The following is a 24,544-nucleotide window of genomic DNA, read 5'->3' on the forward strand; positions in this document are numbered from 1 at the left end:
TTCCTTTGAACAGAAAGTGTCAGTGGAAACATTTTCAGACAAACAAAAATTGAGTATTTACTATTAGCATCCATTTACTAAAGAGGCATCTAAATGCATGTAACTTAAGAAGAAAGAAAATAATACCAGAAAGAAGACTGAAGATACAGAAAACAATGGTGAGCAAGGATAATATTAAACATGGAGGTAACTTTTAACAAATTATTAACTTTATAAAATTAAAACAATAATTTATGCCTAATTTAAAACATTGAAAATCAAGAGAGGCCTTAAATATGATATAACAGCTCCACTTAGTTTGGGACATGAAATGACTAGAGTTAAATCATTCTAAGTCCCTAGAATTGGTTTGCAGTGAGTAAAAATGTTTATTAAATTTAAAGTTTAAGTTAGATACCTATACTACAATTTCTAACTATATTGCCACTAACTGTTAGAAGGGAGAGTAATGAAATGAGTGGAAAATATTTCAATCTAAAATAAGTCAAGAGAGCAAAATTGGAAAAAACCTACCAGAGCTGCAGAACATGTGTTCTTCCTCAGACACACATGGCCTATTGACAAAATTAAATACATTTATGCTAAACAGCATGCTTCAAGAAATTTGAAAGAATGTGTGTCATACAAATTAGATTTTCAGATTATAGCACTAGACAGATATCAACAACAAAAAGAGAACTCAAAACCTGCCATATGTTTTGAAAATAAAAATCACAATTGTAAATAACTTATGAGTCAAAGAAGAAATAATAATGGAAATTTAGAAAACACTGAGTATTGAACACTACTAAATAAGGTAATTGGTGAATTTAAAACAGTGGGGAAAAACAAAGCAAAACAGATGAGGCCAATAAGAGGTGAAGGAAGAAAGTAATACATGTAGAGACAAAAATTGATCAAATTGAAACTGAAGATACAATTAAGAGAATAAATAAATCCAATATATGATTCTCTAAAGAGTTTAGTAAATTCAACAAAATCTGGTAGGACTGACTATACAAAAAGTATAAGAAATAAGAGAATATATAAATGGTGATGCAACTAATATTAAGAACATAAAGGGGTGCCTGGTGGCTCAGTCGGTTAAGTGTCAGGCTTCGGCTCAGGTCATGATCTCACAGTTCGTAGGTTCGGGCCCCGTCCCAGGCTCTGTGCTAACACCTAGCTCAGAGCTTGGAGCCTGCTTCAGATTCTATGTCTCCCTTTCTCTCTGACCCTCCCCTGCTTGCACTCTCTCTCTCTGTCTCTCAAAAATAAAATAAAAGACATTAAAAAATTTAAAAAAATTTTTTAAAAGAACATAAAAGAGTATTAAGAAATAAACATAATTTTGTACTAAAAGTTTGAGAAATGTGTTAAAATATTAAATGCCTAAGAGAAAAATAATAGTATGACTCATGAAGAAAAGAACTCAATAAAGATAGTAATTCTCCTCAAGCTGATCTGTAGATTTAATACAATTCCTTTTTAAAAAAATTTTTTTATGTTTATTGACTTTTGGAGAGACAGAGAAACAGAGCATAAGCAGGGGAGGGGCAGAGAGAGAGAGACACACACACACAGAATCAGAAGCAGGCTCCAGGCTCTGAGCTGTCAGCACGATGACAGGGCTCAAACTCACCAACTCTGAGATCGTGACCTGAGCCAAAGTTGGACACTCAACTGACTGAGCCACCCAGGCACCCCCATTTTTTTAGTTTAGAGAGGGAAAGAGCATGTGAGAAGGGGAGAGGGGCAGAGGGAGTGGGAAAAGAGAATCCCAAGCAGGATCCATGCTCAGCCCAACACAGGGCTCCAATCCCACAGGCACTCAACTGAATGAGTCACCCAGGCACTCCAGATTTAATGTAATTCTAATCAAAGTCCCAAGACAATTTTTCATGAACATTGACAAGCTTATTAAAAGATTTATTTGAAAGCTCAAAGGATCAAAAATATTTAAGCCATTTCTAAAGCAAAAGATAAATGGCAGATGGCATTTTAATCAAAAGAGGCCACAAAAACAGTGGGAAATTGATGTGTCACTGACTGAGGAATAGTATTGAGAATAAAAAAAGAATACTTGAGTTAATAAGAAAAATTGAAGAACCCAAAAAGAAAAATGGGCACAAAAATACGAACAAGTATCCACAAAAAAGAAAATATAAATGACCATAATTATATGAAACATTGCACTACCTAATCAGTAATAAAGGAACTACCACAGTAAAATATCATTTCTTGCCAGCCAGGTTGGCCAAAATTTTAAGGCGTAACAATCCTAAGTATTTCTGGGAATGTACAAGAGCTCACTGCTAATGGTTGGTGCAACTCCTTTGAAAACAACTTGGCCTTCACTAGTAAATTTGACCATTCTTAAACCTGGCCCAGAAATTCCACTCCTAAGTACACTATGTTTCTGTCCACCAGAGGATGCATACAGCAAAGTTCCTAGCAGCATTGTTCTAATATCAGAAATCTAGAAACGCCCTAAATATACACTGACACTCAAACAGATCACTAAATTACAGCATTGACAATGAATTAACTACAGAGATAAATTTCAACATCTCTGAATTTTAAAGTCAACGTTAAGACCATAGGAAACAGATATTGCGTGACTCTATATAAGGTTCAAAAACAGTCCAAACTATTCTTTATTTAGGATTACATACATTTGTGGTAAAGCTGTAAAGGAAGGCAAAAGAATTAATAACCAAAAATGCAAACTAGAGTTTACTGGCTGAGAGGGAGGAGAAATAACAAAAGAAGACACATTGGGGACTTCAAAGATATTGACAACGCTCTATTTCTTTCACAAGGTGGGTGTACATGGGTGCATTTACTATTCTTTTAAACATATATTTTATTCACTGTTGTATAATATGATATACAGTAAGGAATATGACAATTTATAATTTTTTATCTTTATGTAATGCTTTCCAATGAACATTTAAAAAATTTTTAATGTTTTTTAAACTTAATATCATTTTTTAAAGTTTATTTTTTAGAGAGACAGAGAGAGACTTGGAGAATGTGAGCAGAGGAGCAGCAGAGAGAGCAGGAGACACAGGATCTGAAGTAAGTTCCAGGCTCCAAGCTGTCAGCACAGAGCCTGAAGTGAGGCTCGAACCCACGAACCATGAGATCATGATCTGAGCTGAAGTCAGATGCTTAACTGACTGAGCCACCCAGGCACCCCTCCAAGGAACATTTTTATCTTACATTTATTTTCAAAGCACCTCTGTTAAGCGAACGTTAGTTTTATCATATAAAATAATTTTGACTTGTAAATTTATTTGCTTGAAATTCCTTACTATCTTGTCTAGAGACAGATTCCAAGCCTCTTGCTCTATGGAGACATTTCTGTGACTTGCCATCATCCCATGCCATGAACTCATTTGTTCATGCATTTGCTCGTCCATTCATTCCCTGACTTAATATGGATAGCCCCCCCTTCTTGACCCAGGCACTGTACTGTTGAAATTCTTTCAATGGGATAAAGTTCAAGAATGTAAAAAGCTTAAGTAGTTAACAAGAGGCAGTGATTTCTGGCTAAATATTCACCCCATTTCTAATAGTCATCTTCTTCAGCCTGCACAGTATTTTCTTTCTTCAGTATCTCCAACACCTGCTGTGTGTCCAATCCCATCTTTCACCTTCTCAAAGCAGGTATTTCTCACTTAAGAGAGAACTGTAGGCTCCTCCAGTCTACACCTTTGCAAACTCCGTTTAAAGAGAGCCAGTGTGCTGACATTTGAAGGTAGATAAGCAGCATGGCAGCTCATAGGTCTTCACCTCCAGGCTGGCAGGCCTTTGACGGCAAGGTGGAGAATCCCCTGAGCCTGCAGGATATGTGATAACATTTATTTATTTTCGTCTGCAAAGAGATAACTTGGCAGAAAATATCTTTCCCTATACAAGCTTCGGGGTCCTGTGTTTCAAGTGAGGTCTCCGTATTATATCCTAATAGAGTTTTCTCTTCATGGGTCTCATTGGTCCTGAGTCTTGGGTCTCTTTATTGTACAGAGAAACTCAATCACTATCTATACCTGAAGTCACCTTATCATTAGATGGACTTTCGCAGCTTCTAGTGACTTCTAAATATTACCAGTTTGAACCCTGCATTTCCTTCCTCACATAGGTTTTCTTTGGTTAGCCCAAAAGGACCACATAAGTCTGTCACAGGCCTGTGACTGTATTAGGCACTGGAATGTCAAACTAGTTAGGGCAAGGCTGAAAGATTATATTAAAACATTCAAAATATAAAAGAAACAGATTTGCTTAATAAAATAACTGAGATAGTTTTTTAAAAACCTAATTAGTTTGAAATATTTAAAACAACATCTATTGGAGCTGAGATTGAAGATTAAGGATAAGGAATAAGCAGTAAAAAATTAAGAGTAAGAAAAATAAATAGTGTTATGGTTCTTAAAGAAAAATGTAAGAATCTTAAAAAGATTAGGGAAAGATAATAAATTAGAATATCCCATAAAAGTATAATTAAAAGAGTGTAAGTGAAGGTAATACACGTAAATGTACTAGTATAACTGAGAGATTTTTTAAAAGCAAGTTGGATTATTAAATGAAAAAAATGGAAGAAAAACCAAAAGATTTCCTTAGAAAAGCAAATTATCAATAAAAAAAATAAAAAGAAAAAAGAAAAGAAAGCAAACCCACATACCAGCTGAAAGGAAACTCACAAAGTAATCATTCACAAAGTAGAAGGCTTTGACATGGCTCTGACTTCCCAAGGCTCAGGGTCTTCATTTATAAAATTATGGCCTGAAGATGATGCCCCAGGGAATTCAATGTATTTATTGCATTCTATTTTGCTAAGGTTTTATTTAAGATATTTATCTGTGTTCCGACATGACTACATATATCTGGAATTGTTCATTATAGATTTGGGGTTTGAAAAATAATTTTTGCAAACATATTCGATTTTTAAAGATTCTTTAATTATTTGGAGATTTTTCCACTAAATTGGTCCCAAATGCCTTCTATTGGATTATAGTATGTGTTTCTTTTACTGATGAACTATTATAATTACAATTTCTTGCCATGTAAGTTTGGAAATTTTACATGTTAAAAAATGACCATTGATGTTATACATCGATGTTATTATTTCTTTCCATTTTCTTTCTTACCATTAAATTCATTCTTTTCATTTGTTGTTTCTTAGTGTTTACAACAATGCAGATGAGGAAGCGAAGGCTTAGATATGTTAGGTTATGGAGCCAGGAGCGGATAGCTGAAGGAGTCCGGTAGCTGCTCAGTTACACAGCCTCCTCGATACAAGGGAATCCTACACTAGACCATGCAGTCACATATACTTGACCTTATTTTCTATCTTTTAAAAATATGACCTAATATTAAATCCTTGATTTTATGCTACTTATTTTGTTATTCCTGTCCTTTAATCTTCACCCACTGCTATTGAAAATTCACCTTTAATTTGTAGTATAATTGGACTAGAATCCTGGGTCTATCACTTACTAGCTTTGTGACTGATTTCTCACCCATAAGATGGTGAGAATCCCTACTGTCTAGGGTACTGTGAGGATTAGATGAGAAAATATTTGTGATTCATTTTACAAATTCTCACCTGGAGTGCCACATTGTACTAAAGGTGTTTTGTTGTGTCTTCATATAGATAGTAGTCCTGGTGAAGATTTTCGTTGCTGTCAGGCTATGTTCCAATCCTCTAGTGAAGACACTTGGGTAGTGAGTTTGAATCTCACTGTGGTAATGCCTAATTCTCCTTGTAAACGTTGGCTATGTGGGATTAAAAATGAGAATTTCACCAGTGACGTGTTATGAGATAATTTACAGAGGCAACTGAAAATTGGTCAGGAGATTCTGGAGAAATTAACTTTGAATGTTAGATATTGTTGACTTTTTTCCCATGGTGCCTCCAGAAGAAGATGGTGGCCACTTAAGACGAAAGCATGCCGGAGACATGGCCTGACCTGAAGGTGGGGAAGGAGGGGCAGTAAGTTTTACCTTTGGCCTGCTTGGTCCTGGGAAGTCATTGTACCCTCTTTTGGGTCTGAAAGGGAAGTTGCAGTCTTTTCCCTGCATTGGCTGGAACTGGAATGCATAATGATGAGTGCCAAGACCTTTTGCTGGGTTTCTAATTTGGCTCAATGAGCACACCCTAATGAAAGTTGGGAAGAAGAATGACTCACCTGTTGGCCATATCTGCCATTGACCACAGTTACATTTGCTTGAACTCTACTCTGGCCAAATGTCTCCTGGGTGCTGCCTTCCAAGCAACTGCTCACATTCTCCACTTCCTTCCAGACAGGTTATTGAGCTCCCCCAGGGCCTTACACAAGCTCAGTACCAAATAGCATCTGACTCCTGCCTATTTCCTGGGCCTTCTTGAAAGTCAAACTTGCTAGATATGGATTATAAAACAGGAAGGGCTCCAAAAGATATTTCCTCGATACTGTCTGATTATGTGTTTAATTTTTACAGGTAAATTATCCACATTTTAAATATTTAGTTATTAAAAGGGAGGGTGAGGACAGCAATCTTGTGTTCAGTTATTCATTTAGCAACATTTTACTCAGTGCTGATGCCAGGCACTGTCCTGGGCTTCAAGTTACAATGATGAGCAAAGACAAAACAACACATTTTTATGCTGACATAGCTTATAGGTCAGAAAAGGAGAAGCATATTACTCAATACCACAGAAATAAATATAGAATTGCAATTATGTTAAGTACTGGGAATAAGAGGTACATGGTATGAAAGGGACTTGACCCACATGGGGAGGTCATGGAAGGCTTTAGCACCTAGGAAATGTAAGATCCAGAGTCCCTGTCCCTATCTTCCAGAGTCACCAGATGAAATTTGGGGTGGGCTTTTATTTTTCTTCAATGTTTATTTATTTATTTTGAGAAGGAGAGAGAGAACCCCAAGTAAGCTCCATGCTGTCCATGCAGAGCCTGATGCGGGGCTTGATCCCATGACGGTGAAATCATGACTTGAGCCGAAATCAAGAGCTGGACATTCAACTGACTGAGCCACCTAGGCACCCCAGGGGTAGGTTTTTAAAAAACCAGTGTCTTCATCATCCTTTCCCTAAATCCCATTTCTCCATTCACAGCAAGGGCAAAGAAGATCCTTAAACTGACCTGTTCAAGAGAAGATAACCAAGGAAACATAAAGTTTTAAGAAATATTAGAGAAATCCATCAGTCACTGTTAAGTGCTCTTCAAGACGTTACTTAAAATGAGGAGTGCTTGGTTAGGTATGTTTGCTCCTAAGGCATGAAGACAACAGGGTCTGTGACCCATGGTGCAGGGAGGGGGGGTTGCTCTAAACGAATGTTAACTGTCCTGTGGTTATGGCAGTTTTACCAATAACATAAAGCCTATCGCTAACCTATCTAGCACTTTGGAAATAAAATTGCAATTGATTCTTCACCTTTTTAAAAATATCTCTTTCTGTTTTAAACTTCACTCCAAAATGGGATTTTAAAACCAGACTTCGGTTGTCTGGGCTAACCAGACAGTCATCTGAGGCCCACTGTCAGACTTCAAGTCAGGCTCTGAACCTTCTTGCCCTTTAAGACTTGGAGGATGATGTGTCACCTGTATGAATCCGTCCTCATCTTAATAATGGAGACCATAAGAACTTTAAATCGTAGGGTTCTTATGAGGATTAAATGAGGTGTTACAGTGCATGACAGGTGCGTGCGCTCAGCTGTTTATTCTAGCTGCCCCTCTGTGTGGAAGTGTGGTGCGGAAAGAAGCTGAGGAAACATCCATGGACTCTGTGTTTGTGCACGTTCCCCGCCTCAGTAGCATGTTACAAAGTCACATAGACCCTGGAAATGTTCGGAGCACAGAGTGTTCTTTCCCTCTGACAGTAGTTTTCCATAATGGAGATGGAAAAAAATACCACCCAAATAGTCTCCTGTTTGCCTCTGACACCATGAATAAGAGTAGAATAACTCAAAACTCCTAACAAATACTTCTTAGAACTCTTCGATTTGCATACAAGCGTGAGTAATATATATGAACATGGATCTAACACCTGCTGAAACCTTAGTCCTAGCCCCCACCCCCTCTTAAAGAAACCTCCAATGAAGTGATGTGGGGAGGCCGGACGTAACACTTTTCAAAGCAGGCAAACTCAAGGCAAACATGTTCTCTGTCCCTCCTAAGCTGACTGAGAGTATTATTACTGGATCCAAGACAACAGGTATCTGGTAACAGCGATGGATGGAACAGAGATTTTTCGCTGGCTGGAGCCAACTTCTCATTCTAGGTGACTCTGTGGGAAAACAGTCTTGAATCCATTTGGCAAGTTGGACAGTTTCTGATTTTGTTCATGTTCCTGGCCCAATATTTTCAATGGGGAAGTAAGTACTATAGCAGAAAGGAGTTTAGTGACTTTGAAAAAAGTCAAAGTGCTGTATATGGGTTTAGCATCATTCTGCTACATTTGCTGTACATTTTGCTTAAGTGGTAGACCCTTACTAAATATGGGCACCATGTTTTTATTGTTCAGCAGTTTATGCAGGCAGTTATTTATTTGCTTAGCCATTCGACAAGTACGCGCTAAATGTTTACTTGTACTGGGCACAGTTTTAGAGTGAGAAATTTGGACACATGGACTGAGAACTATGAATGAAGTTTTGAAAAAAAAATGGGTCAGAATGTTTGAAATCACACTTTTCCCAGAAAAACCATCATATATGCAGCTGAAGCTGGGTCTGTAATGGAATGAAGTGGCCCAGCGCTTCATATGTGCTTTGAACATTTCCTTTGAGGAATTCAAAGAATAGATTCTAGGGCATCTATCTGTCACAATCTGGCAAAATATATCATTTCAGGGAATTTTTCACCTGTTTATTTGTTCAAGTGGGGCAAGGTACTGGGGACCCACCCAGAAAAGTGGGACCCACATCGTCACTGCTCATCCCTTTCCCAAGGGACAGCTATCATCTCTGACCTTCTGCAGTCCCTCACCCCTTTGACCTGTCAGTTGTAAGCCAACAAAGTGCAGGTAGCTCTGCAAACACATCATACGGTGTTTGCATGTCTCTCTGCCTCCACATGTATTGTTCCTTCTTCTGGAATACTCTATCTTCCACCTCCCTCTAAATATCTACTCAGTCTGTGCAGTTTTTTAAATGTTTATTTATTTATGTTGAGAGGGAGAGAGAAAGAGAGAAGGAGAAGGAAGGGCAGGGAGAAAATGAGAGAGAGAGAGAGAGAGAGAGAGAGAGAGAGAGAGAGAGAGAGAGAATGAGAGAATACCAAGCAGGATCCATGATGTCACACAGAGCCCAATACAGGACTTGATCCCACAAACCGTGAGATCATGACCTGAGCTGAGATCAGGAGTTAGACGCTCAACTGACTAAGCCACCCAGGTGACCCTCATTCTTCACATTTCAATTCAGACTTCTCATCCTTTGACCTTCTACCTGTTTCCAGCCACTCTCTCCTCTCTGGCACTTGGACACCTTGTTATATGCCCACTGTTGCAAACATCACACCCAATTATAATTATTTATTTATATACCTGTATTTCCTTCTGAACTATGAGAAACCAGGAGCATCTTAACACCAGTGATGAAATGTTGTTTCTAGGAGGTGCCAAGATGCCTGGCACTGAGGAGACACACAGGAGATGCCCGGGTGGCTATCAAACCGAGAGAGGTGCGCAGGGGTTTTCATAGTTCTAGGGTTAGAGTTTGAGAAAGGAACCATTTGATCGGTATGTGTTGAGCGCATACCATGTCCTAGGCACTCTTGTAAGCGCTAGGGATAGAGTGTTGAAGAGAGACAAACATTCCTACTCTTGTGGAGCTTACAATGTGCTCCTTAAGTTGGATGGTCACAGGCGCAGCTAAACATTCTATTACTAGCGAAGAAGAGGAGGACCGATACTGAGACAGTTAGCAGTCATTGCCACACTATTCTTTCATGTTCTTCTGTATTTAAATGGGAGTGCCTATCTTTTATTCTTTAAAAATGATAGACTGGGGTAGTTCTGGTTTGTTCACTGTAAATGCACGTGTTGCTTTGTGAGTTGTATACATCTTAATACATCTGATTTCTTATTTGAGGGTGTGTGTGTGCATATGCACATGCATGTGTGTATGTTGGGGACAGTGGGGGAAGGCCCAGCTTTCAAAATAAGTGTTCTTGAGAGCTCCTTCACACGTCACTGGTGCCTCACAATAACTCACTGAACTTGGTATGTTCAGCAGGTGTTATTACTCCATTTTACAGATGACAAAACAAAGTACAGAGAGTTCAACTAAATTCCTTAAGGTTATAGAACTGGTGGCAGAAGAGCTGTGTCTCCGGACTTGATAATTTTATATTTGATGGAGAATGTGGTCAGTCCAATAATAGTGAGTGTCAAGTAACTCAGACTCAGTGGGTGACTAGAGTATATACTGTCATTTTTAAGTACGGTTAAAAGTCTACAGAAACAAATGAATCAGAGTTAAACCTTTCCATGTAGAACATGGATGCTTCTTCGAGCTTTCTCCTGATTCCCCACTCAAATGACCACATTGCCTTCATATTGTCAGCCTCGTTCAGCAGGCTTTCCTTTTCACATAGAGACTGGCTGCAAGGGCGAGGTCCTCCCGAGTGCCTCATTTAGCAAGTCCAGTCCCTGGGCTGTGACTCTCTCTGTGGTCACAGAGGCCCCAGTTCATCATGACCTCATGGCTCATGGGTTCTGTGTTTTGCCAGGGCATTGCCCCGCCAGGCCCAAGCGCTGACTGTTTACATTGCTGGCATCTGCCCAACTCCTCTGCTGAGACATGACACATCTCGCATACTTGCATCTGCCCCCAGGTTCCCGTGCTGCATCTGTCCATGTCACAGGAAATCTATACGTGGGTACAGCAGACTAAGGGATCCTTCTTCACTGCCCTGGAACAGACAACCAGGGATTTCAGAAATTGAGAAAAATACATGTCAAAAATGAAGTACAAGTGAAAAGAGCATAAGCTTTGGGAGAAAGTCTCTAAGCTGCTGATTCCTCCTCTGTTAAATGAGGAAGAGTAGTACCTCCCTTGAGAATTACCATGAGGATTAGAGTTGTGTATGCAAAATGCCCGCTTAGTGCCTGGGACATAGTGCAGCCCATAATGGTAGAGAAGAAAATAAAATATATATTTTTATTTTTCATAATATTTAAAATGTGGGCAGCAATCCCAAGAGAAATGAAAATATGTCCACATATGAATGTACATGAATATTCCTAACAGCAATATTCATAATCAATAAAAGGTAAAAACAGGGGCACCTGGGTGGCTCAGTCTGTTAAGCATCTGACTTCAGCTCAGGTCATGATCTCACGGTTCATGGCTTCGAGCTCTGCATCGGGCTCTGTGCTGACAGCTTGGAGCCTGGAGCCTGCTTCAGATTCTGTGTCTCCCTGTCTCTCTGCCTGCTCACACTCTGTCTCTTTCTCAAAAATACATAAACATTAAAAAAATTTTTTAAAAACAACCCAGATGTCCATTAGCTGATCAGTGGATAAACAAAATGTGGTCTATCCATACCATGGAATATTATTCAGACATAAAAATAAATGAAGTGTTGATACATGCTGCAAGATGAACCCTGGAAACACTATGCTGAGTGAAAGTCAGACACGAAAAGCCCAAGTGTATGGTTTCATTTATATGCAATGTTCAGAAAAGGCAAAATCTTAGAGGCAGAAAGTAGAACAGTGGTAATGGGGGGCTGGAGCGGGGGAGAATGGGAAGTGATTTCTAGTGTGTACAGATTTCCTTTGGAGGTGATGAAAAGGTTCTGAAATTAGATCATGGCAATGGTTGCACAACTATGACTGTAGTAAAAACCACTGAATTGTACACTTTAAATGGGTGAATGTTAGATATGTGAATTGTATCTCAATGAAGCTATTATTTTTTTAAAATGGGCAATCAGTATGCCTTATTTGCTATGCAGAGAGAAGTTATATATGGAATTTTGGGGAAGTGTACCCACTCCAGGCTGGCTAGATCATGGCTTTTTCTTTTTCTGATTCTGTTGCTATTAGACTGAGAGAAGTATTCAGACCTTGCCCAGCCCGTGCGTGTTTGTCTTTCCTTTTTCATTGAAAATGCTTCCTTTGTGAAAGCAGGGGAGTGATGTTATTGCTGTCCTCCCTGCCGTATTTGAAACATTTAATTACTGAACTGTGTGTCCTGAGTGCGCACAGATGGATGGACCGTGGCTATTCAGAGCTGAAACAATGTGGCCTTTGTGTTGGGTCCCTCGTTTCCAGAGACCCCTTGTCATGCCGCAACATGTTCGTGGCATTTCTGCCTAAAGGTTCTTGTAGGACATAAACAGATTTCTATCTCTAAGACCTGGATATCTGACTGCTCTTGGAACAATGGAAAATCTAGCCTTTCTGGGCACATGTTCTTTTCTTTTTAATTTTTTTACATTTATCTATTTTTGAGAGACAGAGAGAGACAGAACATAAGCGGGGGAGGGTCAGAGAGAGACACACACAGAGAATCTAAAGCAGGCTCCAGGCTCTGAGCTGTCAGCACAGAGCCTGGCATGGGGCTCAAACTCATGGACCACGAGATCATGACCTGAGCCAAAGTCAGATGCTTAACCGACTGAGCCACCCAGGCGCCCCTCTGGGCACCTGTTCTAGCTTGGCAACAGTCCAATAGAGTCTGCGTGTGTCCCTTCTCTCACCCTCTTAGCTCAGACATTGGTGTCACTCCTTGATGTTATCTCTGCTCAGCCTTTATAGGCATTTGAATTCGATTGGGAAAATTTTCCTGAATTGTTCATTCATTCATCAGGCCCATGGTTAGTACCTGTTCTACACAGTAAACTCTGTTAGGTGCAGCCATAGTCCTGTTCTCAGGGAAGAGAATCTGGTAATGGAGAAAGACAGAGAGCCAGTTAATTACAATGCAGGAGCAAGGCAAGCCTAGGAGTAGGGACAGAGAATCGATGGGTAATTACAGATTTGGGGCATCCCATCTAGCCTGAGGTGGTTAGGGGGTGGAGGGAGAGCTTTAGGGCCCCTGGAGAATGTGTCCCTGGATCCTGTACATCCTCTCTTTAGTATCAGGATTCTAGTTGTTGACCATGCAGGAACATATTCCACCAGCAATTCCCTCTCTTCAGGGCACACCCACATAATAAAAACTTAAAAGAACTGGAAAATCCAGCAAGGAAGAGAAAAGAGGAAATGAGGAGTGGGTGAAAAAGAACAGGAAGAAGAAGAAACAAAGGGCAAAGGACAAGAAAAACAGGAAAAAGAGTATTTACACAAATGAGAAACATATTTATCTTGTCTCAGACACTGCTGCTGATATTTTCATAGAATTCCAAGAGTTTTGACTCCAAGGAAAATTATGCTGAAGTGAACCTCAACAAAGCTTGGTGACAGATGGTGGCTGCACTTGTGGTGAGCATAGCCTAAGTGTAGAGCTGTCTAATCACTACATTGTACACCAGTAACCACTGTAACGTTATGCATTGTAACAATGTAATGACAAGGAGTGAACCCGACTATGTCTGAGCTAACAGTGTAAGACAAAGGACACACTCAGCCTCCATCAGACTGTTGTGGTGCTAGAACATGTGGCAGAAAGGCTAGGTTTTCTCTTCTTTGAAGAGCAGTCAGATATCCGGGTTTTATAGATGAAAGACTGTTGTATTCCTACAGGAATTTTTAGGCAGAAATGCCATGAACATGTTGCAATATGACAAGAGTCTCTGGAAACCAGGGACCAAGCTTTCATTCTGAGATGATCATTCTGGTCCTGTTGGTCAATGTCCTTGACAAGGCAGAGAATTCCTTCCAATCTGACAGGAGGGCGTAGCGGGGGGAGTTTGTGCTAGGGTTGGGATGGGGCATCCGAGGGAAAAGTCCAGGCTCTGACATCCACCATTCACATGACTTGAGCAAGTCATAACCTTTCATCTTCAGCCTTCTCTTCTATAACATGGGGAGATAAAAATAATGGTAACTGAGCTAATTATAGGGCTCAAAATGGGCTAGGTACTGACACACAGGTGAGGGGTTCTTAACACCAAGAGAGGCAAACTATACTTCAGAATCCAAAGTGTCAAGAAATGCATCATTGTAATGTACTTAATTAAGTTCATCTGTACTTTTTATTTTAATGTTTATTCATTTTTTGAGAGACAGAGAGAGACACAGAGTGTGAGCAGGGGAGGGGCAGAGAGCGAGGGAGACACAGAATTGGAAGCAGGCTGCAGGCTCCAAGCTGTCAGCACTGAGCCCGACTCAGGGCTCAACCTCTAGGAGCCGTGAGACATGACCTTAGCCAAAGTTGGATGCTTAACCACCTGAGCCACCCAGGTGCCCCAAGTTCATCTACACTTTAATATGATGGCGTTGGGCTTTTGAATTGACTTCTAACTGGTCATTTGGCAATTTTTACCGTTTCTTTTTCCTACCCTTTAGGAATGGAATTGATTCATCAGTTGATTGCATTTCCAGAAACAGAGTTCTGTTTGGTTTTTTTTTGGTTTTTTTTTATATCACTCTTACCCAGTCTTCAGATGTTCAATGCTTGTGATTTTTTTCTGCAATTCCATGGGACATATTGAGGAAGGCTGTTGAGGGAGTAGAAACATTTATTTTATTGGGGAGGGGGGTTTCACGAGTTTTCCTGATTTCTTTGTTCTTTAGGAGGAATTGCTACTTGACTGGTGGGACCTAGGAAAAGGCTTTTGTTGGAAGAAATCCTCAGCGCCCCCCCTCCTCCGTGTCCATCTCCTTAACCATATTGAGATCTAGTTTTTACCCAGCAGACAGATTCTAGATCTTTACACAGCTGTATACAGTAACCAAGAAGCAGGAATCCATCAGCATCTTTTGCCAAGTGGCCAAGCATATCTCTCCCCATTGACGGAGCACTTGCTGGCGAGCCTTCGCCTGAGAGCAGAGAAAGAGGCAGTGGGACTTTGATGACGAGCTTTCTCGAAAATAAATTTGTCTACTTCAAAAAGTGGAATCTTATTTTTAGATGGGAGCTCTTTATTTTCTACATAAATGAGTCTTCCTTGCTGGATGAAAACAAGGTCAGAGAGTAGTTCAGTTTTTGAAGTTCGAGGTCGGAAAATTCACTTATGCCAACTTACTAGTCATGGTGTGAATCGTCCGGGTGATGACGAACCTTGTTGCTCATTCCCCACCATTCCCCTGAGCCTCTGGGGTTTGTATTTTGCAGGTTCTGGGGCAGCTGAAGTCATGCACTGCACGGTGTCGCCTTCGTCGAGGCCCACCGATGGCAGCCCTGTTTTCTGTAGCACTGGAAGTCTGGACTTTCTGGGGTGGAGGGAAGCTGAGAACATTCCCTGAGGGGCAGTGCAGATGGAAGCAATCAGGAGGACCGTGTCCTCAGCATCTGTGGTTCACCTGCTGCAGGGTCCAGTCTGCGTCATGAACATGGCTCCGGTGGCCCGCGCTTACCAATGTGAGTTTAGCCCTCACAACCTCAGAAGGACTTGTGGTAAAAATAAATGAGTCAGTTCTAATTATTTCAAGTTGGCTGTTAGTTTAAGAGCCAAGACTGTGGAATGAAAACTGACCTTCTGGAACAAGGAGAAATGTCAGTGTGTTTAGACATTGCCAGAGAAATCTCAATATTTTTCTTTTGGCACAGCCGGCTAGTAAAATTGTATCATCCTCCAGACATGTTTATTTACGGGTCTGCTCCATGAGCTCTCACTTTTCCCTGTAACAGTGACAATGCACTTGCTGGCCCCCAGGATCTTCATTAACCAAGGAGACGCCCTGCACGGTGCTGTTGATGGTATTTGCAGTATGTGTTTATCTTTTTCCTAATTTGTCTTCCAATCTGAGACTCACGGGCCTTTGCTGATGTGCACGGCTAGAGAAGAGGGAATAGGAACTAGGAGCAGAATCAGAAAGTGGATGGGCAGGCAGCGTTATGGCGAGTGATGGCCCAGACTTTCCTCTGAGGCCAAGTGGATATTGCACTTGTTTCTATCAGCTCTTCCATTTCAAATGCTAGCTCATGGGGGGCCTGGGTGGCTCAGTCAGTTAAGCGTCCGACTTCGGCTCAGGTCATGATCTCATGGTTTATGGGTTCGAGCCCCACGTCAGGCTCTGTGCTGACAAGCTAGCTCGGAGCCTGGAACCTGCTTCCAATTCTATGTCTCCCTCTCTCTCTGACCCTCTTGCTTGTGCTGTCTCTCTATTCTCTCAAAAATAAATTTTAAAAAAGCATTAAAAAAAAGACAAATGCAAGCTCAAAAGATGGCCAACAAGGACCAGTGGACAGAGAAGTGACCGGCCACAAGCACCGTAGTTGTTTCAAGGCCACAGCTCTCCTGGTGGAGGGACACCTCTTTGTGGCCGGCAGGTCCTGGTACTTCTTAAAGATAAAGGGGAGCCACTGTCACATCGTGACCTTATAAGAAAATCAACTTTGTGAGGACTGGCATGACTCCAGAGCTGGGCTCACCTTACTGTCTTATCCTAAGCCAGAGAGACCCAGAGAAGAGAGGGAGGGGGCTGCTGATTTAAGCATGGCTCCTTGAGGGATGTTGTTACCTTGCTGGGTGCCTTTTCTGGTCTCGTGGGAGAAGGCTAGCAGACCTGAAGCTCATTTTCTACAGGCCTGGAAGGAGCTTTCCTTGGGGAGACGTGCCTCATCTTCCCCTGAAGGGGATCACATGTCTTGACCCCTCAGCTTCTTAGCGTGAAGGGAAAAGCCTGCTCAGCTACAGCCTTCTCCATGTCTAGTGACTCGTGGAGACTCACAGCAGGGTAGGCTCCGCACGGTTCTCCAGGGCTCTGAAAATAGAGTTGTCCACTCGAGCCTCACGTGTCCCCCCGGGACCTCACATCTGGGCCCTTGCTATCTCTCTTCCCAGCCCTCTGTATGGACCAGTGCCTGCATGCTTTCCTGATTATGTATTCGAACAGAAACACATTTTTGTTCAGAGGGATGGAAAAGGCAGCAGTTAGAAGTGTCTGCCGGGGTTTCTGTTTATTCGCCCGGGCCAGGGGCGTTGGGGGACAGGGCAGTTCATCTTGAGGGGGGAAGGCAAGACTTCCTCAGTGGGCTGATGTGGTCAGTGACACTCTTCCCCTGGGACAGGACAGGCGATCAAAGACCGGTGTGCCTGGACCTCCGACCACATCTGGAGGATTTGTTCATCTGTGAAGCCTGAGAACCAAGAGAATACTAACAGTTTGGGGAAGTAATTGAACAGGAGATTCTTTGCACTCAAGGAGTGTTTTAAATCTGTGCTGCTATTTTTTTTAATGTTTTATTTGCTTTTTTGAGAGGAGAGAGAGAGAGGTGTGAGCACTAAGCAGGGGAGGGGCAGAGAGAGAGAGAGGGAGACACAGAATCGGAAGCAGGCTCTAGGCCTGCCAACCCAGGGCTCGAACCCACCAACCGTGAGGTCATGACCTGAGCCAAAGTCGGATGCTTAACTGACTGAGCTACCCAGGTGACCTTGTTTTTAATTAGACAATTAATCCACCTTTGCATACATCCAAGCAGCTCATTTCTATGGATGCTTGTTAGTAGTGGATACTTGGGCAGAGTTTGGAAATGTTTAGTCTGCACACCAGGAAAATAAATTTCATACAATGAGACCAACTTTGTCAAAATGATGAGGTGATGCATCGATGTAGGAAGGGAACATGGAATGAAGAAACAGCAGCTGAGGAAAGAAGTAGATGCTGTGTGAATTCTCCTGCGCTATTTATGATAATCGGACAATAATGCTGAATTCCCATAACTTTTGACTAACACTGCAGTCATGACATTTTTTTATCTTGTTTGGTTTAAGTTACTCTTGCATATAGTATTTTGAGCAAAGACTAATGTGCATTAGAGCTGATCTTCCATTTCAGGAATTGCTTTACTCACGCTTCATGCAGTGAGATGAATGGGTTGACTCTCAAAGTGCCCTTCATGGCCACTGGCTGGACAGGGGTGGCTGGCGGCCGTGGGTCACGGTGGATGTGATTGTCAGCAACGTTCTTCACTTCTCAGCACAGTCCCAGCTAGATGGAGCCCAGCCCTCTTCCATGTTGCTTTCTGGCTCACTTTCCTGCCTCCTTTTATCTCCCCATGTTTGACTGAAGGTGATCACCTGGTGTTCCTCAACATCTGCACACGTCGCCTCACTGCTCATCTAGTTAGTGGAATTTCCAAGCATATCTGTGGGTCTCTTTCCTCCTAGACTTTGTTCTGAGAGGAGGAGCTGATTCTAACATGATTTCTAGAAGAGACTTGAAAGTAGATCGAATTGGCCCTTGGCATCAGCTCCAGATCTTCTTTCGTTAATAATATTTTCAGTAAAGCTAGTTTCAGTTCAAGTATCTATTTTGTAAAATGAGATTTTCAAATATTAGTCATAGACTTCTATCCCCCATTTTTCTATACCTTATGGCTTAAGTCACATAGTTTCAAGCCACTTGGTGTTTTACAGAAATTTACTCTGTATAACATGGGGCTCTACTATGCTTTGCTTAACAATTTTTTTGTTTTCTCTTGAACATTTCTGAATATTCTCCCCTTTGAAGATTTTTGTGACTTTGGGAGTAGGAGTGATTTCTGAAGCTCAGGGAGAGAGAACAAAAACCGTCATAAATTGTGTTTAACTAAATCCTATTCACTGGGATTGCCATATATGGGAGAAGTAACACTGTTCCCATCTCTTCTTTTGCTCTTATCAAGGCCATGTTCCCAGGGAACCCCTGCTGCTGATAATGACCATGGCTTTTTTTTCCAGGAGGGACTGCTGAATTGCCCATAAAATCTAAGCATTTTTACTCCTTTTGAAAAATCTCAGATACTTCTATCTTCCCATGACTCTTCCGTTTACTCTCTCTGTCTTCTTCCTTTCTTCCTTTTCTCCCTTCCCTCCTTCCTCCCTTCCTTCCTGTTTTAATTGTATTCAGTGTGGTTTTAAAAATCAGGAATAGATGTTGAACTTTGTTAAAGATTTTTTTTAGCATTTGCAGAAGTAATCATATGATTTTTCTAGAGGTCCATTAATAAAGAAAATTATAATAATGGATTTCCTTTTATAATGAATAATCCTAGGCTATGTTAAGGAATTTTTTCTTAATAAGATGTTGGATTCTGTTTGCTAATACTTTATTTAGGATTTTTGCAGCATGTTCATTAAGAGATATTGGTCTGAAGTTGTGTGTGTGTGTGTCTTCCTCAGATTTAGATATTAGTATTGTACTTGCATTATTAAAAAAACTTGAAATTTTCATTTTTTTCTCCTATACTCTGGAGAACAAGCTACATAGCATTGGAAATATCCAGTCTATTAGGATATCTGGGAGAATTCCCCTGGGAAATCATCTGGGCTGAATATTTTCCTTTTTCTCTTTCTTTACTTCTTCCTTGGTAATTGTTCTGCTTCAGTTTTATATCTCTACCGAAGTCAGTTCTGCTAACGTGCATCTTCCTAGGAAATCCTCCAATATATCCAGCCTCAAATTTAGTTTTGGAGTTGTGCAAAGTAATTGCTTGTAAGTTTTAAAATAATTTCTTTCATATCAATCATATTCTCTTCATCATTGTCAATTATTATTTTACATATCTGTGCTGTCTTGATTAGATGAATAAATGGTTGTTGATTTTCCTCAAGAAAAGCAAAATTTTAAGGGAGATTGGTGGGAGGACAGGTGAAATAGGAAAGAGGATTAAGAGTACACTTAGCACCATGGGCACTCAGTAATGTATAGAATTGTTGAATCATTATATTGTACACCTGAAACTAATGTAACACTGTATGTTAATCATACTGGAATTTTACAAAAATACAACATTAAAAAGTTTGTTTAATGTTTATTTATTTTGAGCACGAGCAGGGGAGGGGCAGAGAGAGAGGGAGACACAGAATCCGAAGCAGGCTCCAGACTCTGAGCTGTCAGCACAGAGCCTAACACGGGGCTCAAACTCACAAACTGTGAGATCATGACCTGAGCCGAGGTCAGAGGCTTAACCGACTGAGCCATCCAGGCACCCCAAAATAAAACATTTTTTTAAAAAGCAACATTTTAAATTTACTAGTTCTACTCTTTTCTTGTCTTATGCTTCTGGACTTTCTGCCTTAATTATTTAATAGAGAATTCTTCAGGGATTTTTTTTTTTGTTTTATTACCACTTTCTAATTTTATTACTTTATTATCAGAAAATGTTTATCTTCTTTCAATTTTGTGTGGCTTTCTGTGTAATGTAATTGTTGGTCAACTGTGAATGCTCCACATGCACATGAGAAGAAAGCACAGTCTCATTGTGTTCTATGGATTCTCTGTAATACTTACTTCCTCCCATTTGCACCATCTTCAACTGAAAGTGGTATGGTATGCGACTCTTCATCTCTGGGCTGTAAGTCCAAGCCCCACATTAGGTGTAGATTATTTTAAGAAAATAAAATCTTGGGGCACCTGAGTGGCTCAGTTGGTTAAGGATCTGATCTCAGCTCAGGTCATGATCTCATGGTTCGTGAACTCAAGCCCTGTGTTGGGGTCTGTGCTGACAGCTCAGAGCCTGGAGCCTGTTTCCAATTCTCTCTCTCCCTCTCCCTGCCTCTCCCCTGCTCTCGCTCTATCTTTCTCAAAAATAAATGAACATTAAAAAATAATAATAATAAATAAAATCTTAAAAAAAGAAAGTTGTATGCTAACATCTCTTAATAGTGTTCCTATTTTTCTTTGAAGTCTCCATACTTTCTATTATGTCAGGGGTCAACGAACTATAGCCTGTAGATCCATTGTTTATTCTTGTAAATAAAGCTTTATTGGAACACTGCAGTGAACATTCATTTACATATTGTTTATGGCTGCTTTTCTGCTACAAAGGCAGAGTTAAGTAGGTGTAATAGAGAGCGTATGGCCTGTGAGCCTAAAATATTTACTATCTTGCTCTTAAAGAAAGTTTGCCAACCCCTACTATATGAGGGTACATGGATATTCATATTTATTGTTTCTTTAATGTGAATTATGCCCTTTGGCATTATAAAGTATCTTTTTTGTAGGGTTTAGTATTTTTTTGGCCAGAATTCCACCTTATTCCACTTTTGCTTTCTTTGTCTTTTCCAATTGACTGATAACATCTCTTCATTTTTAAGTGTTCTTTATGGGGCACCTGGATGGCTCAGTCAGTTAAGCATCTGGCTTCGGCTCAGGTCATGATCTCATGGTTCGTGGATTCAAGCCTTGCATCGGGCTCTGTGCTGACAGCTAGCTCAGAGCCTGGAGCCTGCTTCACATTCTGTCTTCCTCTCTCTCTGACCATCCCCTGCTTGAGCTGCCTCTCTCTGTCTCTCAAAAATAAATAAAAAACATAAAAATATTTAAGTGTTCTTTATAACTTTGTTTTAGATGTCTTATATACAACATGAATTGTCTTTGTGATAAAATTTTAAAATGTTTTTGTTCTAATAACTGAGTTAATCTCCTTTATAAGTGGATCACTTTGTTAAACTTCTAAGGCAGAAACAAGTTTTGTATATATTATTTGAAGACTTTTGAAGGTCCTCTATTTTGTATAAGTAATGGGAACATTAATCCAAAATAGGTAGAGACCTTAGATTTTTGGTTTGATATTGGGAACTGTGATTGTCACTTTCTTCTCAAATGTGTGTAATGACAGTACCACAATTAGCAATTTTGCTGTGATGTGAAAACAAACTTGAGGTGAACATGCAACTAAATTATTGCGTAAATTGAAATAGTTGTTAGGGGTGTTAAAAGGCAGAGTTTCCTACTTGGATAACCAAAAATGAGGCCAAATAAGAAAGTTTCCAAAAAGATTAGTTAACTAAATGGTTTAATTCATTTTCTGCTTGTACAATTTTAGTACAACCGCTTACTGATTCTACTATTGGCCCTGTTTAAGGAACTAATGACACAAAAATGATTTTAAGCCATATCTCTCGCTTCAGAAATTTGTTGTCTTATTTGGAGCATGAGGGATATCATTTTCATATATACATTTCCTCCCCACCCCAGAACTGGCCACTCACCTTTCAATTAACCTGAGGTCTTTGGGATTCCCCCCTCTCTTTCTTTGGATGATAACTGAGAGATAATGTTCTTTCTCTCACACAGGGTAGCGACTGATCACAATGTGGATAACACAACAGAAATACTCAGGGAGTGGTTGAAAAATGTACAGCGGTTCTATCACTATGTGGAGTGGAGGCCTATGGAGGAGCCAGAGTGAGTAGCAAGATAGCATCTTGTGAACTCTATTTATCCCTGCTCCCTTAACCAGTTTTCCAGCCATTCAGGGCACATATGGCTTCTTGGTTATCTCTGTACCTAATGAGTTACAAGGACCTGCCGTCTTTTCCTCTGACAGAGCTTCCTATTTCTCTCTTCCTCTTTACTCCTACAGCTACGAGCCAAGTTCAGGTTCTCCTTAGTTCACAAATAAATTTCCCCACTATACATTGTAAAATATTGATAGTGTTTGTTTGTATTTGGAGTGTAAATCTTTGGTATTTGAAAAGTTTGCATAATTTTTATATACACCTTGGTTTTTTTTGTTTTTTTTTTTTTACCTATCATGTTTTCATAATCATTCCATAGCGATAATTAAGGGGTTTCTTCATTATTTTCATCACTGCTTAGTATTCATTGTAGGATATACATAATGATAATGAGTAGTCAGTCGCCTACTGATGGACATTTAGGTTACGTCCTTAACCATAACAATTTCTTAGTTGCTTCCAGCTTCAAGGTCGTTCTACATACCATACTGTCAAATCGATTTAACCTAAAACACTAATGACTTGGTTTAATTTCTCTGTTAAAAGGACTCCAATAGCTCTCCAATACCCACAGAACGAAATTCAATATTTGAGCTGAATATTCTGTTTTTGAACTGAGGTATTCTCAGACTTGTATTTTTTTTAAAGACTCCATGAACATAACACTAACAGCTATGCATCCATATTGCCTGCTTCTTCCAAAAAGAACACTGCTTTGTCTAGAATGTTCCTTTTATTTTTACTCCCAAGCTGTTACTCGTGCAGGTTCGTTCTCCAGGAAGGCCCGTTCTGTCTTTGTAACCAGCTCTATGCCAAACCCCACCTACTACATAAAACTGTTCTGATTGTTCCACTTACAAAAATCTACCTTTCTTTCAACACATGTGCTGCTTATTTTCTACTTCTTCCTTTCTGATGCAGTAACACACTTATCCCAACTTTGTTAATTAACTGTAATTTATGCAGTTTTTCCTAAGTAATTTTTGGGTTCTTTGGCAGAGCTCACAGTATGCAAATACTTCATATTTTCCCCCCGTGCTGTGTTCTTGGCAGGCACTAAATTAATACTTGTTGGGTGAACAAATGAGTGAATGACAACATGAATAAGTGTATTTAAAACCGACTATTGTAAATGTTCCCAAGGCCACTGCGAGTCTATCTTAAGAAATTGAAGAAGTAGAATCAATTGAGTTGCCTCAAATTTTGCCCAGGATAAGTCATTTGTTGAGAGCCAAATTTGCATAAAATAATAATAATAGTAAGTGCCATTCCAGAACAAATTTTTGGTTTTTGTCTCTTCCTATATAATAGTTTTATTATATATATATATGTGTATATATATATACATATATATACACATACACACACACACACATGCACACGTATCTTTCAAATCCTGGCATATGGCCCATATATCAAGCAAAAGTTAACAATGAAATTTGAACACCATAAAAGATTTTGAATGCTTTTTTGGAATTTGGCCTAATTGGAGTGGCTGAAAAGACTATGTACCTACCTTGTACGCTGGTCATTTTCTCTCTACCCAGGTTTTGACTAAATATACTGTATGCCAAGGTCAATGTGAAAAATATTAGTGAAGGCATTTGGAGGCAACATATTGAGAAAAATAGGACTTCCACTGATTTTCACTGAAGCAGTAATTGGAATGACATCTTAGAGCCTTCCTGTGCATACATAGTTTTATTAATCTTATTTATATAATTACATTCTCATTGTTTTTGTGGTGTTTCATTGTCTAACGCAAATGTACTGCCAACACAGCTACCAGACCTTGAAATGATGGCCACTGATTGGGGCCACTGTGACAGTATCAATACCCATACCAGCTGGAAGCCCTCAGAAGTGTCCTTAAGGGGTGCCAACCCACTTGCCAATGTGTCCATTTAAGAGTCCTGGCCTGGCTGTTTTGTGGATGTTCATAGAGATTCCAATGGCGTTATGTCTGCTCCACGTTCTCGCTCTACCTGGGATAGATCAATGTGTTAGGCTTTATGGAATCCTTTACTGATACTTGACCAAGTAAATTTAACCTTCCTTTTTTTTTGGAAAACTCATATTTTATGCTGCAAGGTTTTTAAATTTTATTTGATGGCAGAATATATTTAAAAAGTGCATAGGTACATGAGCTTTATGGTTAGCCTGGATTCAAATTCTGACTGTGCCCCTTATTCAGCATTAGGCAAATGACTTAGCTGGTCTATACCAATTTCCTCTTCTGTGAATTGGAGAGAATGGTAGTACTAACCTTGTAAGCATTCAGT

The 24,544-nt window shown here is 40.1% G+C and overlaps 1 protein-coding gene across 1 annotated transcript in view; it reads left to right on the forward strand.

The window, feature by feature from the left end:
- Nucleotides 1–24,544, forward strand: part of COLGALT2 (collagen beta(1-O)galactosyltransferase 2) — a 98,664-nt gene that overhangs the window by 32,992 nt on the left and 41,128 nt on the right. Inside the window, exon 2 of the mRNA XM_029935217.1 lies at nt 22,099–22,209. Within this exon, the coding sequence (XP_029791077.1) occupies nt 22,196–22,209 (14 nt within the window). The 5' untranslated portion in view covers nt 22,099–22,195. The remainder of the gene's footprint in view (nt 1–22,098; nt 22,210–24,544) is intronic.

The sequence above is a fragment of the Suricata suricatta genome, chromosome 3 (genome assembly GCF_006229205.1).
Source record: "Suricata suricatta isolate VVHF042 chromosome 3, meerkat_22Aug2017_6uvM2_HiC, whole genome shotgun sequence".
In the NCBI taxonomy this organism is placed as follows: domain Eukaryota; kingdom Metazoa; phylum Chordata; class Mammalia; order Carnivora; family Herpestidae; genus Suricata; species Suricata suricatta.